The sequence below is a fragment of the Schistocerca serialis genome, chromosome 5 (assembly GCF_023864345.2).
Source record: "Schistocerca serialis cubense isolate TAMUIC-IGC-003099 chromosome 5, iqSchSeri2.2, whole genome shotgun sequence".
NCBI lineage: Eukaryota > Metazoa > Arthropoda > Insecta > Orthoptera > Acrididae > Schistocerca > Schistocerca serialis.
This window is the reverse complement of record NC_064642.1, coordinates 119,650,142-119,666,887: the sequence shown is the minus strand read 5'-3', so window position 1 is coordinate 119,666,887 and position 16,746 is coordinate 119,650,142. Positions and strand designations below refer to the sequence as shown.

The window sequence follows — 16,746 nt, the reverse complement described above, 5'->3', positions numbered from 1 at the left end:
TCCAATGTACAGACAATGGATTATGACAAAACTTCAATTTCGGCCTCGGCAACAACCCTTTGGGACTCCATTATCAAAGAATCCGTTAAAATACACATCACAGAAAATCTAATGATCCGTGACAGTGGTTAACGACTGAATAACGCATGGAATCCTGTTATCTCCAAAATCTGCTTGAGACGAAGATGCCAGAAGACTTCAATAGCTATGGCCAGTGACAATACCAACGGCAGTTGAGACTTGCAGTTCCACCAGCGAGGGTGCTGCCACTGGGTGGAGTGGTCCTTCTGTCTCCGTGACTTCAACGCATGCGCGGCAGTACCATCAGCGCACTATATAAGACAGAACAGTGAACGTCTTTGTCAGTCCAGCCCACCTAAATATGGCTGGCAGTTGTCCAGCCAAAATATTGTGGAATGAAGTTTACGACGACCGGCTGCAATTCTGAAATCTCTTTGAATAGTTGACTCCCTGGGAGAATTTTAAATTTTACAACTGTTATATTTTCATCATTTCTTTGGGAGTGATCACATTCATACGAACACCTAAATTGAGCAAGGAGGCCTCTCTCTCTCCCTCACCAGGTGTGCAATTAGGTGCTTTGATAAGAGATTCCTATAATATGACACATGTAGTGTCACTTTGCTGCATGTGACATGCCAGATGTTTTTTGATGCAGGATTTTGTTCACTTGTTGCCTTGTCATCAAAATTTACAACAGATGCACATAAATGACTGGACAGACAGTTCATAATTTAGTGAAAGAAAATTGGGATAAGGGAACTTTGAACATGGCTCATCTGCTTTGCAGTCTAACAGTGTGACCACTTAACTAGGATGCCGTGCTCTTCATTTTTGCTCAATGTTGTACTTTTTGAGCTCGAACTGTTCAGTGTTCCTATTTTGCTTTATTTTCACAGTTCAGTACACCTTCTTCCTGTTTTCATGTTTGATCTATGTTCAGTTTTTGACAGGCTGTCCACTGGACCCACTTATCACTAAATCTGAGAGGGATGTGATAGGGAGTTTTTCTTGTTAGCACTTGCTTAACCATATCTGTCATCTGTAGATCCCAGTGGAGATCCTGCATGGCTACCAGCCACAAGTACTTTTCCACTTGCTGCACCTAGAATGGGGACCACAAGGAGACTGACATTCGGTGTACTTCTGGCATCCTGATGTGAATGCACACCTTTAAGAAAAGCACAGCCTTCATTATCATCTATGCAAGGGGCCACTCAAGGCCATCTCATGTAAGAGTTCACTATAGCAAAATCAGTTGTGTTCAAAGTGTCACTGCCACCCAATTAACTACCACAGACCCAGCAGATGCTCACAATGCAGCTCCTAGGCCATCAGCTCCAGCAACATCTCAGCTGAGATTAGCAACTGAGGTGCTAGGGCCACATCACACCAGAACCCAGCATCAGATGCAACTCATCTCCTCCCTCTCCAACTTCGCAGAACATTGAGATGGCTTACCTCACTCCCGATGCCATACAACCAAGCATCAGGGCCACTGTGACCTCCATCAGTAAATCAGATTGCACTGTGTGTGTCACACCATATACCAGACAGGAGGCACATTGTGTCAGGTGTGATGGTGATATCTGTCTAGAGACAGAAATGCATTTGAGGGCAGTATCCCATTGGAGTGTAGTGCATCACTGGCTAGATGGAAGAGGCTGTGGCATAGTGCTGCTGTTATAAACCACCACCATGGCTTGAGCCCATCACCTGGTGTTCATTGCTATTCCTGCTGACCACTAAACATAGCTGCCAAACTGCTTTACTGATAACGTAGCATTACTTGATTGAAGACTGTGAATCTTACTTGTATTGATAGTGTTCATGCTGTTATTGCTTGTTGTGTATAGGTTTATGAGCTTCCACTTTGGCCTGGTAACTGTGCCACTGCCACTGCCTCTGCCACACTCCTCTATATATTGTCATGTATATTCTCATGTCTAGTTGGACACATTTGGAGAAAATTACAGCTCAAAATCAACATTTCATTGTTTGTATTTAAAGCTGAAAACTGTAATGCATGGATCAGTCTAGAGTAATCCTTTATCTAGTGATAGACCTCAAATAAATGATGTACCATAATTTCTGAGTGATAAGGTGATGAAACATTTGCATGTTTGTATACCCAAATTTGTTCACTCAAAAACTGTTAGTGATCTTTTGAAGAGAAAGTCACTAAACTCAATTATCTCATTTGGTTTTGCAGAGGAGATGCACCAGAAAGCGTACCTTCTCTGATGAAAGTTCATTATCACAAGACAGCAGCTGCTCCCAAGAAAGTATTGAATTGCATGACTTACAGGTTTGTGAATGTTCAATACTTTTCATCCATTAATGACAAACCAGAAGTTCCAAAAATGGGATTGGAGTCTTCATTTAAAGAAAAAAAATACTGCCTCTAAGTTAACAGGGAATGAGCTGTACACTAACTTTGAAAGAATTACATCTCAGTCATCAAATTTGTGTTTTAATTACCAAAAGTCTTGTGGATACATCATAGCTAAATCTAAAGTTCTGGCACATAATCTCAAAATTGTTAGTATCTGTGTAGAAAAAGCTCTTAGTTTGAAGTTTCAAACAGAAGTTCCTTTTTTCTGTTTCTTTAACACTCACCTTGTGTAGCATAAGTTACGAATGCCCACAGGTTTTAATGTTTTACTGCACATCACTGTTCCAGAAAACAGTTATAAATTTATTGCATTGGACTCACTATGAACATTCAGAACTAATTGCCACAATCAGATTTATTACATCACTCAAGGTCTCAAGTTTGACAGTATTCTCAATGATGTATCTGACCCTATTGTTGTAATGTGTAAACAGAAAGTGGATCATTCTTAAACACCCATTCATTTGTCACTCATTGTGTTCCATAGAGTCTATCAACAAGGATAATCTCCAGGGGTGTTAATTGAGTCAACTTATACATAAACAAAAGGCAAATCATAGAAACAATTAGTGCACAGCATTTACTTTGTCATCACTGTACTGATCAATAGTATTTGTGCTTACACACACCATATTTAACTTATAAGGGGAGGCCACGACATTTGGAACGCGGAACTTCGTACACTCGTAGTACTCCACAAGGACAACAAAATGTGTAAGCAGTAGTGGGTACTTCTCAAGCGTTATTGAGAAAATCGCAAGATAATTTCGGTTGTCAAATATATACACCTGTGCGTGGCCATTTTTACCATGAAGCGCCGAGTGGTTACCGTTAAAGCCCTGTAATCGCTGGGTCGCTGGATTGAGTCCCGGTTGTCAGGGTTTTTTTTTTTTTTTTTTTCCCCCCCCCCCCCCCCCCCCCCCCCCCAACAGTCATTTTCTTTACTATTTATATTACAGTTGATGTAATGGGAAAAATATGTGTAATTGGATGAACTCTTATTAAATTTACAATGTTGTTTGGCAGTCTACAAATTTTTATCATCACAAATAATATACTATTCGTAACTACCGACTATTAAACGGCCAAATGCATAAAGTGATACTGAAAATGTATTCTTGTCCGTGATTTGAGAAATCCTTTATACCTGGAAGGAGCCTGAAACGACTTGTTACCTCCAAGTTTTGAGCAGCACAGACAGTTTTCGAAAGATGTACAGTTAATTGTCGCTTTCGACATTGCGAATAAAAGTTGCGAGATGGTATTTTTCATAAAAATATGAAAAACAAAGTTAAACGGCACCAGCTGCATTGAAAAAATGCTATGTTTCCACACACGCAAGGTCTTTTGAGGTTTTCCGTGGGAAAACAAACCTCATTAACATTTTCAAAAACCTCTCTTTCAACCAATAATTTGGAAGCAAACCATGCATAATGCAGCATTTTCTTAAATATTGGTGCTGATCATTGGTCATGCAGTATAGAGTGTATTTTAATAGTGTCTTCATGAGAAGCAGTTTCTCGTTCTCTTTAAATTAAATACAAACAATTTTGAAGATACGGACAAGCATACATTTTCAGTATCACTTTAATGCGCTTGGTCGTTTACTATTTGGTAGTTATGAACATTGTCATTTGTGATAATAAAAATTTGTAGACTGCCAAATAACATTGTAAATTTAATAAAAGATCATCAGATTACATGTATTTCTTCCATTACATCAATTGTAATATAAATAGTAAAGAAAATGACTGTGTTAGAAATAAAAAAAAAAAAACTGACAAGCAGGACTTGATCCAGTGTCCCAGCGATTACGGGGCTTTAACGCTAACCACTTGGCTGCTGGCGCTTCATGGTAAAAATGGCCACACACAGGAGTATATATTTGACAACCGAAATTATCTTGTGATTTTCTCAATAACGCTTGAGAAGTACGCACTACTGCTTACACATTTTGTTGTCCTAATGGAGTACTATGAGTGTACAAAGTTTGCAGTAAATCTGTGTACCAAATGTTGTGGCCTCCTCTTGTTAGTAAACTAGAAAGGAAGCTGCTATTCGGAGAAAAAGCTGATGCTTCCTTAATTAAGGATGATGGGACAATTGAAATAGAATTCTGATAGTTGTATCAATGTCAGCAAATATCCCACCTATGAATAAACAACTGATAGAGATTAATTACATTTACTGCAGCAATCATTGTTTACACCAGTGACAGATGAAACTTATGGAGTGATTGTCTTATTAAAAATTTTAACTTCCCTAGGTATGACTACTTTCTTACTATTACAATCTTCTGCTGGCTTGATGACACCTTAGTTCATCTTTATTCATTAAAAAATGTAGAAATATCAATGTTTTAAATCTGAAATTAAAAACTGGTGTTTTATTCATTATTTTTTTTATTTTTTATTTTTTGTCTGTTTGACTGGGGCGACATAAATTGGTGCTAGTTTCCATTGACAATTGCTTAAGTGATTTATGTTTGTTTGCAACTGAATTTTTTAGTTTTCTTTTCTGACTGAAGAGATGACAAACACAAACTTAACCCTCAAGCAGGTGTGATGTTTTCCATAACACAAGCGGGTGCACAACATACTTTGTACGCATGTAAAGAATAACTGCAATTGTTACCAAGGTACAAAGCAAAGTTTAGTCATAGTCTAATTAAACAGTGATAAAATAAACTTATATAGTATGAGCTAAAGCACTGTTTAATTAAATAATAATGAAATAAACTCAACATTGCATTACTCTATTGCCATGGACAGGTATTATCCCATGGTAATGACCACATGAAGCATTAAACAGTGCAGTTGCATCAGATCCCAGCCAACTGCTTATTCGATTACTAATTATCTCATGTACAGCTGCTCCATAATAGGATTGTGCTGCTAGCTCATAATCTAGCCATTTTCTTGCACAACTCATAATATTTTTTTTCCTCACCTAACTCACTATTTTATATTACTGCTGCTTGCTTGGACATGTGAAAGCACAATTTATCACTGGGTTAGCTGAAATAATAATGAAAGAATAGGTATGGGCTCACAATTGTGGTAAAATTTTTTATTTATAGTTGACATACTTTATACATAGGCACATCCATTGAGGGTTAATGTAATATTTACAGGGTATCCCATTTAGCCTGCCCACCTAAAATAAGTTTTTCCGGATGCATTAAACAAAAAAATTGTTTCAACCAAATTTATCATCATCATTGGGCAGTTCTTGTTAGGGATATATGTTTTATGTATCCCCACAGATGTAGGAGATACAGGGTAGAGATTAAATGTTTTAAGTGGAAGCTTGTATATTTTATTCAAGAATACACATGACCTCTCAAAGAGCTATTCAGAAATGTATCACAGTGTATCATTTTTGTCAATAAAATGTAGATGCCTGAACAATAAAGAGAACACAGGTTGTGAAGAAACAGATCTGTTTCCTGCCTTGATTGTACACATTACATAACCATTGTAATGCTGTAATAGAGGTGTGGTTTTGTTTATGATTTCAGATTTGTGTAATACAGGTACTCCCCCCCCCCCCCCCCCCCATGCTTTAGCATACAGCACACTCCATACCAGTGTAGTTGTGGACCAGAGTAACTTCGTAACAGCTTGATGGTAGTACACATTGTGTATGTACGTGCAAGATGATAAGGTAGAAATTCCAATGATCTACAGAGAAAGTACATTGACAGGAAATAATTTGGTAAAATGAATTTTAATGTCAGTACTGTTAGGGAACATTATGGTTATTTTACTGCACATACCTATACTATAATTTGCTGTAGGCAGGTGGAATTCTGTTGAGGGGCAATTACCATACAGCAGACAATTTCATGACAATCCATTTCCTTCTCGTTGGCTGTTTGGTTGTCCCATTTCTCATATATATGAAATGGGAAGTTTAAATGCAAGACCTTGAAATCATTATAGAACATAAACATACAAAGCTGCTGAGGTTGCTGTGCTCACTGCTCTAGCTGTGAATCCTCTTGTCAGCACACAGTGAATTCAACATAAAGTTGGCATCTAAAAAACAATTGCGCATAGCATTCTGCAACACCATAAATTTCATCCTTATAACGTTCATTTACATCAATAACTTCATGGAACTTCACGGTACTTCATGGAAATGACTTCAACAATAGGGTTCAATTTTGTCAGTGGGCTCAGCAATAACATCCTAATTTCTTGTCTTCTAATGTTCTTTTTACCAATGAGGCATCATTCTCCAACAAAGGAATTGTCAATATGAGAAATTTGCATTATTGTTCCATCTGATGGCTCAGAGAAATAGAGCATCAATGTTAATTTTGGTGTGCAATTATTGGAGATACCATTATCTGACCTTTCTTTGTAAATGACAACCAAAATGACAGACAATATGCCAAATTTTTAAAAAGCATTGTTCTTCTCCTGGATGCTGTACCTCTGAATCAGAGGATGGTTAAATGTAGTATCAACATGATGGATGCCCTGCACATCGTCTTAAGAGCACGACAACTTCTGGACTATAAATACCCTGGTAGGTGGGTTGGACATTTTGGGCCAATTAGTTGGTATTCCCAGTCTCCGGATCTTACACTGCTGGATATTTTTTTTTTTTTTTTTTTTTGTGGTTAGCAGTCAAAGATGCTATCTATCAGAATGTTCCAACAACACTATAGGACAAGTAGCAACACATTGTTGATGCTTGTACAGCCATCACAGAGGAAGTAGTATCATGTTACAGATAGTGTCCTGCATAAGATGGCGGAAAGTGAAGATAGTGTGTGCTCCGCAAATGTGAACAAAAACAGTGGTAAAAAGTGTGCAAAATGTAAAAAACAAAACATTTGTAGTGAAGAGAAATGTTACATGCCATATGATTGTAAAAATATCAGAAGAAAGGATGGGAAAATCGACAAATTTCGTTAACGCAATCGCAAATGTAGCGTCCACATCGTCTTCCGGTCAACCTTGTGGTGAACATTATCGTGTGTACTCAGACAAATGCTACTGCAACAAGCGAGCGGCGAAAGGTATTGTGTGTGTTAAATGCAAAACTTTACTCCATTACAGTTGTGCAAGGGCTAATCCGAAACAAAAATTCTGGGCTTGTCGGGAATGTTATGTAGACGACATTCCAAAAAAAAATTGATCAGTGCAGAATGCGAAAGTGAAGTGATTGCAACATTGCTAACTGAGATCGGCATTTTAAAACGTAAATATGAGGCCTTAACACAAGAAGACCTACAGCCTTATATATTAAAATATAAAAGCGAACTGCAAGAAGCAATAATAATAATTAGTTCATTAACTAATGAACTACAAAGACAGGCATCACATAGAAAACACGCAGAGATCGATGAATTTCAACAGAAAATGCATACCAGCGAAGCGAAAATCTGTGCCCAAGTGAAATATTTGTCTCCAAGAGTAAATAATAAATCTTCACGAAATCTCACTGAGTTAAATATCTACTCTGATAGCCATGGACACGGACTGGCGGAAGTACTAAGAAACCATTACGATCTGAAAGTATGCAGTCTTGTGAAACCAGGAGCACCAATGCGGGAAATTATTAGGGACGTTTTACTGGACAAACAAGACAACAAAAATCGTCATGTTGTATTAATTGGAGGAGCAAATGACGTGTATTGTAACGAGTTAGCTAACGCTATTATCGGTCTCAAAAGTGCCCTCAGTTCGATGGAAAATCAAAAAGTAACTGTTATTGGTACACCACATAGGCATGACCTCATATCTGCTTCATGTGTGAACGCCAAAATTAAGGAAGCAAATAAACAGATACAACCAGCATGTAAAGTGTACCCAAACATAAGATTTATATCAATCGATTTCCTGGATAGATGCAGCTTTACAAAACATGGCATGCACCTGAATAGAAGAGGCAAGTCATCTCTGTGCAAAGCAATTTACGAAACGTTAGAAACATATAAAAAACAAAGTATCTATGAGTCAGTACCAGCCATTCTAATGAACTACCAATACATTACTGGAAGCAACATGGAGGAAGTGAATCTGTCTTGGACAACAACTAAAGCAGCTGCAGAACCACAAATTGCTACAGCATCACGATCAAATCAGTAACAACTGCGGCACCAGCAAAACCAGCAACATCTGAACCAGCTCAAGCAACAAGACCAATAACAGCAGCAGCACAAGCAACAGAAGCAGAAATGGTGTCAACAACTGTAGCAGTTCCACTACAGTCACTGGCAGAAAAGAGGAAGGAAACCACAGGCATCAGCAATTACAGGGCAAAACCAACAGATACTACAACAACAGATCCACCACCAACAGAAATAGTGCCAGTAAAAGAATCAAAGGCAGCAACAGCATGAAGAATCCTGTCAGCACCACCACTGGCCACAGAAGCAACAGCAGCAGCAGCAGCAGCAACTGAACCATCAACAACAGTAGCAGCAGCAACGAAACCATCAACAACAGTTGCAGCAACACAACACTGCCTAAGGAGGAGTCAAAGACAAGGTACATCTACATCATTAAATAAGGATTTTTTATGGCTTCAGACAAAGAAATGGAAAAGATTGTGACAAATCAGCAAGAAAATTTGCAGATAAGTCACTACTACTATGGAAAAAGCAGCACATTACCAGGTAATGACAAAAGAAAAAATACTTGCAAAACAGTCAGGATAATGTGTCAGAATATTCATTGCCTCAGAAACAAAGTACTAGATCTAGAAGTAGCTTTAAATAATCTTGCTCATGTCTCTTGTATTTGTTTATCTGAACACTGGTGCAAGGCTAGTGAATTAAGTCTCATAAATATAAGCAAGTTTAATTTAGCACCACATTATTGCCGAAGTGTTTTTAAAAATGGTGGGGTATGCATTTACTCTAGAGTAGGACTGCAGTTCAAAGTGGAAACAGAATTGGACCATCTAAATTGTAGAAAAACATTTTGAATCATGTGCCATAGAGTTAAAAACTGAGGAGAAGAGTGAAAAACTAGTTGTCATTACAGTATATAGATCTCCACTGGGTGACAAAAACATATTCTTCAAAAAAATAGAAGCAGCGTTAAACACTTTTTATAGTAATGAAGTGAAATTATTTTTATGTGGAGATTTTAATATTAACCTGTTAATTGAAAGTGATGAAAAAGACAGCTTTTGAGTATACTCAGCAGCTTCCACATGAAACCACTCTTTACAGATGCCACCAGAATAACAGAACTGTCATCTTCTCTTTTAGACAATATTTTCTCAAATATGGAGAATGGTATCACTGAGCCACTAAACGTAAACTTAGGTCTTTCGGATCACAATACTCTATTAACATACATAAATTACTCTATCCCCAAGGCAGTAAAATATAAGTGGGGATACAAAAGGCAATTCTATACAGAAAAAGTAAATACTTTCATCCAGTTGTTAGCTAATGAAACCTGGGAAGATGTCTTTGCACAAAAAAAAAACCGAGGAATCTTTCAATGCTTTTCTAGTACATTCATGTCCGTATTTGAGATGTTTCCCAAAAAAGCTCACAAAGATCAATGTCATGCCGAGGAACACAAGCCGGTGGCTAACACCTGCTATTAGAGTATCTAGTCAAACACTAAAACATATCAGTCAACTCAAAGAAGATAACAAAGATGAACACTTCACAGATTATGTTAAGACATACAAGAAAATTTACAGGAAGGTGATCAAAAAAGCCAAGACAATGCACAATGATAGTGTAATTGCTGGGTCATCAAACAAATCGAAAGCTATATGGAATGTAGTAAAAAAAGAAATAGGCCCAAGCAAAAATGTTAGAAATCCAGACGACTTTGTTTTAAAAGATGATCAAGGTGTGCTAGTCAGAAATCTTACTTTAGCAAATTACATTGACTACTTCATAAATAGTCCAATCAATCTGAGTAAAAATTGTTCTAAGATTAGTAGAACATCAATCCCAGAAGAACAAAGTGTTAATTCATTATTGCTACCTCCCACGAACAAAATGGAAGTTAATCGAATAATAAAAACAATTAAGAATAAAATGTCTTCAGGGATTGACGAGATATCTTGCTCAGTCATGATGAGATGTGCTAGTGTCATATCAGACCCACTCTCACACATCATAAACATATCATTTTCAGAAGGTGTCCTTCCACGACGATTAAAAATTGCAAAAGTAAAACCTTTGTATAAAAAGGGCAATATACATGAAGTGGGAATCTATAGACCAATAGCTTTATTATCGGTATTTTCAAAAGTAATAGAGACGGTCATGAAAAACAGAATTACAAATTACCTCGAGAAATTCAATCTATTGCTGTAAACCAACACGGCTTTCGCAAAGAATGAGTACAGAGTCAGCCATCACCCAATTCATTGAAAATATTGTAACGGGGCTAGATAAGAACAACAGTACAATAGGAATAAATTTGGACCTCTCAAAGGCATTTGATACTGTCCAACATGATATCCTGCTAGACAAATTAGAATATGTCGGTATACGAGGAGTAGCTAAAAAGTGGTTTCAGTCATATCTCCATAATAGAAAACAGGTAGTAGAAATTGCAACAACAAACAGTAAAAACCAAAGTATTGTTTACAGATCGGATATTCAGACTGTGCCAATTGGGGTACCGCAGGGGAGTGTTCTAGGACCTCTCCTATTTCTTCTTTACATAAGTGATATCAAGATTCCAGTAAATGGTACTCATATAACCCTGTTTGCGGATGACACAAACATTGTAGTAACTGACATAAACCGGGTATTGCCAACATCTGCAACCAGAGTTATAGAATATTTGCAAAATTGGTTTGAAGTGAACAAATTAACCATAAATATCTCTAAAACTAATTATATCCATTACAGGAAAGCAGTCACACTCTGATCTAGATCTCAGAATACAAAATAAAGAAATTGTGAGAGTTGCTACCACAAAATTCTTAGGTGCACATATAGACGAAAATTTAGGGTGGAAATCCCTTATCCTGTATCTCTCGCATAATTTAAGCTCTGCTTGCTTTGCTTTACACATTATTAGCTTTGTATGTAGTAGGGAATGTAGCAGAGCTGTTTACTTTGCTTATATACGTTCTGCTATTACCTATGGCCTCATCTTCTGGGGTCATAGTAAGAAAAATCTCAAAACCATCTTCACTCTACAAAAACGAGCTGTTAGAATAATTACCAACAGCTCAAGGCTAACTCTTTCAAAGCAATTATTTAAACAGCTGAATATTCTACCCCTACCATGCCTCTATATACAGAAAAGCGTAATTAATGTAAAACGAAATATTAACAATTTCCAATCCAACTCGGATCTACATACTTACAACACAAGAAAGTGCAATGACATTCATATAAAAAGAGTTAACAAGGTTCTGGCGCAGAAACAAACAAACATACAAGGAAGCAGATTGTATAACAAACTAACAGTAAAGATAAAAGAAATAAAAAAAATTGTCTTCATTTAAAGAAGCAGTATTCAAATTTTTAATGACCAACTGCTATTATAGTGTAAAAGAATACCTGGAATAGCTTCATACTAAACAAATATATTTATGTACTCTGTGCCAATAGTAATTATCTGACTGTTGCTATGATCTAAATAAATATGTACAAAAGTGCTAGAATTGTATGTGTTATATCTAAATATCAACTGTGTATTCCATGTAAAAAGTCTTTCTCATACATCAATGTAAATAACCAAAGTTGTACATGCTATTTCAATGTGGTCTGATGTTATATAGTCTACTATGCACATCTGTATTTTGTATAGTATTGTTCACCCTGTATATGTGTGTGTGTGTGTGTGTGTGTGTGTGTGTGTGTGTGTGTGTGTGTGTGTGTGTGTGTGTGTGTATATATATATATATATATATATATATATATGAAGGAAACATTCCACGTGGGAAAAATTATATATAAAATCAAAGATGAGGTGACTTACCGAACGAAAGCGCTGGCAGGTCGATAGACACACAAACAAACACAAACATACACACAAAATTCAAGCTTTCGCAACAAACTGTTGCCTCATCAGGAAAGAGGGAAGGAGAGGGGAAGACGAAAGGAAGTGGGTTTTAAGGGAGAGGGTAAGGAGTCATTCCAATCCCGGGAGCGGAAAGACATATTTAAAGACCCTCTGCTTGTGTCTGTATGTGTGGATGGATATGTGCTTGTGTGCGAGTGTATACCTGTCCTTTTTTCCCCCTAAGGTAAGTCTTTCCGCTCCCGGAGTGCAGGCACACTAAACCAATAACCTGACCAGTGCTTTCCTCTCCCGCAACTATCCTGCAGACCTTGTCCACAAACAGATTTCCCGAGCAATACATTCCTCCCCATCCAACAACAATGTTCCTACCCCCAGACCACACAGAAGCATCCCCCTTGTCACCCAATATTATCCTGGCCTCGAAAACATCAACAAATTACTCCGCCAGGGATATGACTTTCTCAAGTCAACCCCTGAAATGAGATCATCCCTTGACAAAATTCTCCCCACACCACCCAGAGTTGCCTTTCATCGCCCCCCTAACCTCTGTAACATCCTTGTTAAACCCTACAATATTCCCAGACTACCTTCTCTACCCAGCGGTTCCTACCCCTGTAACCGACCCCGCTGCAAAACCTGCCCCATGCATCCCCCCACAACCACCTACTCCAGCCCCGCTACTGGTAAAACATACACAATTCAAGGCAGGGCTATGTGTGAAACTACACATGTCATTTATCAACTGACATGCCTGCACTGCACAGCCTTTTACATCGGCATGACAACAACCAAACTGGCTGAGCGCATGAACGGACACAGACGAACTGTCCGCCTAGGAGATGCCCAATACCCAGTAGCGGAGCATGCCCTCCAGCATAATTCTAGGGACCTAGGAACCTGCTACACTGTATGTGCCATTTGGCTTCTCCCACCCAACACCAGTCCCTCTGAACTGCGGAGATGGGAACTTGCACTCCAACACATCCTTTCATCCCGCCATCCCCCTGGAGTGAACCTACTTTAAACAACCTCACTCCCATTCACTCTTCAGTCTTCTCCTCTTTCCCTTTCCTCTTTAGCCATTCACACATCTTTTCATCCTACATAGTTGTGTTTATCTTTATACTATATACCTCTTTACTTCTGTATGCATCCTCTTTGGTTTGAAGCTGGCACATTACTTACAGTAGAATATCTTTGGCTTCCCTCTGACAACCATGCCTCCATCCTTGCTATCCTCCCTGTTTACCTTTCCCTGTTGCTTCATAACCTGGGTTGTGAGTAACTGAATCCACTTTCCCTTCTTCCCTTTTTTCCCCTCTCTCCTCCCTGACGAAGAAACAAAGTTCCGAAAGCTAGGAATGTAAATTTTCAGTTCTGTTTTATGTGTATCTATCGGCTGTACTGAACTGAGGTAAGTACTGGCCAGCTCCTCTATCTCTTTGTTAGTATTTGTTTCACATCTTATATGAGATTTTCCATTAATCATTTACATCATGTATACTAACTGCTTCATTTGACTTTTTTTTTTTCCTAGGTCAAAAACTTGTGCAATGGTCTAGGATCTATGAATAATTGAATTGTGTGCATCTTCCATTTATTCAATTTGTCAGTGCACAATCCACTATATACGGATAATTCCTAAAACTTCTTGTGCTCAGAAGCTTATACATTCTTAATTCCTATCTCGTTACTATTACCTCTTCATAAGCTTAGCTGAACATCAGTCCACTAAGTCTCACTTAACTCATTTACTAACATCTGAGGGACCACAGTAGCACCAAAACACACATACTACAATGTGGCAATTGATTTTCTTAAATTTAATGCTTTCATCATTTTCTATGGTCAAACTTTTAAATCTTCTTCCTTGCCTTTTCCTGTTTCTCTGTAGATTCAGCATTGTTATATGGGTTTTGGCAGTGTTAGTTTCAGTTGGTGGCTGCATGCAGCACACGATGCCCCCACTCCTCCCCAAGATGCAATTTGTGTACACAGTCTGTCTGCATCAGGAGTAAATTGCATGTTAAAGTGTGAGAACGTTTTCTAAATGTTTGTGTAGCTTTCATCTGAGGTGGCACATGGGTACTGACATGGTATTCACCTAGTTGGATGTGTGAAAATTGCCTAAAAACATCCAGGCTGGCTGACTAACCAGCTCTTATCAATAATTCTGAGGTGGATTCAATCTGGGACAGGTTTGCTCGCCTAAATCCTGAAAGCGGCCTGTAATGCACTTGCCTATTTGGGGGTGTGATGGTCACACTTTTAAATACGTCTCAGTTATTTTCAATTTAGAAATAACACTCTTATTTAATTTTTGTGTGGATTACTTTGGCCTTCACTGACATCGTTGTTTATACATATACAGTTTATAAACGTTTGAATAAAAATGTTTGATGTAGATCATAATGTAAATTGTCTAAAGATAGACTAATGGTAAATCAGGTGGAATATTTTACAGACTAGTCTAGAAAAACAATGTAATGAGATAGGAACTGAAGCATCAAGGGGACAGTTTTGGCAAGACTCAGTATCAAGAGTGGGCAACAATTTGCAAATTATGCTTCAACCGCAGTCTCTCAACCCAGATGTAACTGAAAACTGAAGATGTGTGTGTATATTGTCATGCAGCAGCTAAAACCTTGAAGATGACTTTTTGCAAGAGTATTTTTGGTATGCCTACAAACTAGTATTACACCTTATTTGTTCACTTATAAGATTTTTCCCAAATTCATAATTTGAAAAATACGGGGGTATTGCTTATACTTGTTTTATGGGCATTAGATCATGGTCTAAGACAATTCTCTGCCTAATGCTTTGTCTTCCAGCGCTGGAGACACCATCAGAGGCAGTTAAAATCAAATGAGGTCACCCAAGCTGAACTATTCATATGTTACCACACAACGTTTGCTTTGTGAGATCTTCAGACCATATAACACTACTGGCCTTTATTATATTAGTACTGTGCCGATAATGATACGCCTGTGAAAGGATTTTTCTTACTGTGACTTTGTGTAATGGAAATGTATTGGACTATTTTTTGATTCTGGAAAGTGTGTTATTGAGAAGAAACAATAGCAAAATATATGGCATCGAACCAAGATTCTGTTTTTAATCAAGCAAACTGTAATTACATAACAAGAAACAGTCACCAGCCAAATTACGCAAAGTTGTACTCAGTACTAGCACGAATCATAAAGTAAATTAACTATGTGTATTGACTTGAATTGATACTAAACTTCTGTTCTGCTGGAAAGATACAGGACGGGACAGTTTAGCAAGTTATGTTCCAGTGACTTGACTTGAACTACACAGGAGAAGTATTAATCTATTTTGGCAACAACTGACACTCAATAACACCATCTGTTCATTAGAGTAGGAAGATGATTGTAATTACAGGTAAATAGTAATGAATGGTGGTGCACAACTAACAGGCACAAGAGGTTCTTTTGTCAGTTTAGTTACAGGTAGTTAAAACTGATGAAATAGTTACGAAGTAATTGTTTTGTACTGATTATTATTTGCATTCTCGAGGAATATTCACTACATTACATTATTAAGCTCAAGATCCAGTATGGTTTGAATAGTTGTATCCGTTTGCTAATTTTTGATTACCGTTATTATGACATTTAAATTTGGCTTAACAACTAGCATGGGCACCCCAAAACTAATTCATTGCTGGATTCTAATTTTGGCTGAACACTTTAGTCACCAAACAAAATGGGGAAACACTGTTAACTACATTACATATAAAATTGCAATCACTGTTATTTCAATTAATTTAACTATGCATTCATGAAAATGGCATGGAGTATTTTAACATTTATGCTCACTAAATAATTAAGTACTTTACAGCTCCACAAGGTCTGTTAAATTTTGTTGAGAAATTGCTTTAGAGTTCAGTAAAACAGGATACTTGGGTTCATCATAGCTCTTGGAATAAGACCCTGTCTAGGTAAATTACGAAGGATCAAATATGGTGGCTCACCAGACAGTTTACTGAACACAACATTATTATTGAAAATGAAACCATACAACATGTCCATGCAATTATGCAGTACTCAACTGGTAATGTGAAATGAAGGTGGTGGCAACATCAATCTCCTGTGCTGTTCAAAAAAGAGCAGTAAAAGTATCCGTGGCTCTTTCTATAGGACAAGCCCTGAAAATTCTCTTCTTAGTGTCATATTTTCATAGTACAGAGTTAACAAAAGTATGCCATGAGTAATAAGCTACATTACTTCTGCATCTGAGGTTGTTACATAATCTTGCAGTTCTTCTCATCTCTTTCAATTCACAAGATGTGCACACATTGCCTGCTAGCTGCCAACCGACTCGTACCACACAGGA

The 16,746-nt window shown here is 37.7% G+C and overlaps 1 protein-coding gene across 1 annotated transcript in view; it reads left to right on the top strand.

The window, feature by feature from the left end:
• The window catches only part of LOC126481410 (uncharacterized), a 241,418-nt gene that overhangs the window by 51,233 nt on the left and 173,439 nt on the right, over positions 1-16,746 (top strand). The window contains exon 3 of the mRNA XM_050105147.1: positions 2,234-2,329. Within this exon, the coding sequence (XP_049961104.1) occupies positions 2,234-2,329 (96 nt within the window). The remainder of the gene's footprint in view (positions 1-2,233; positions 2,330-16,746) is intronic.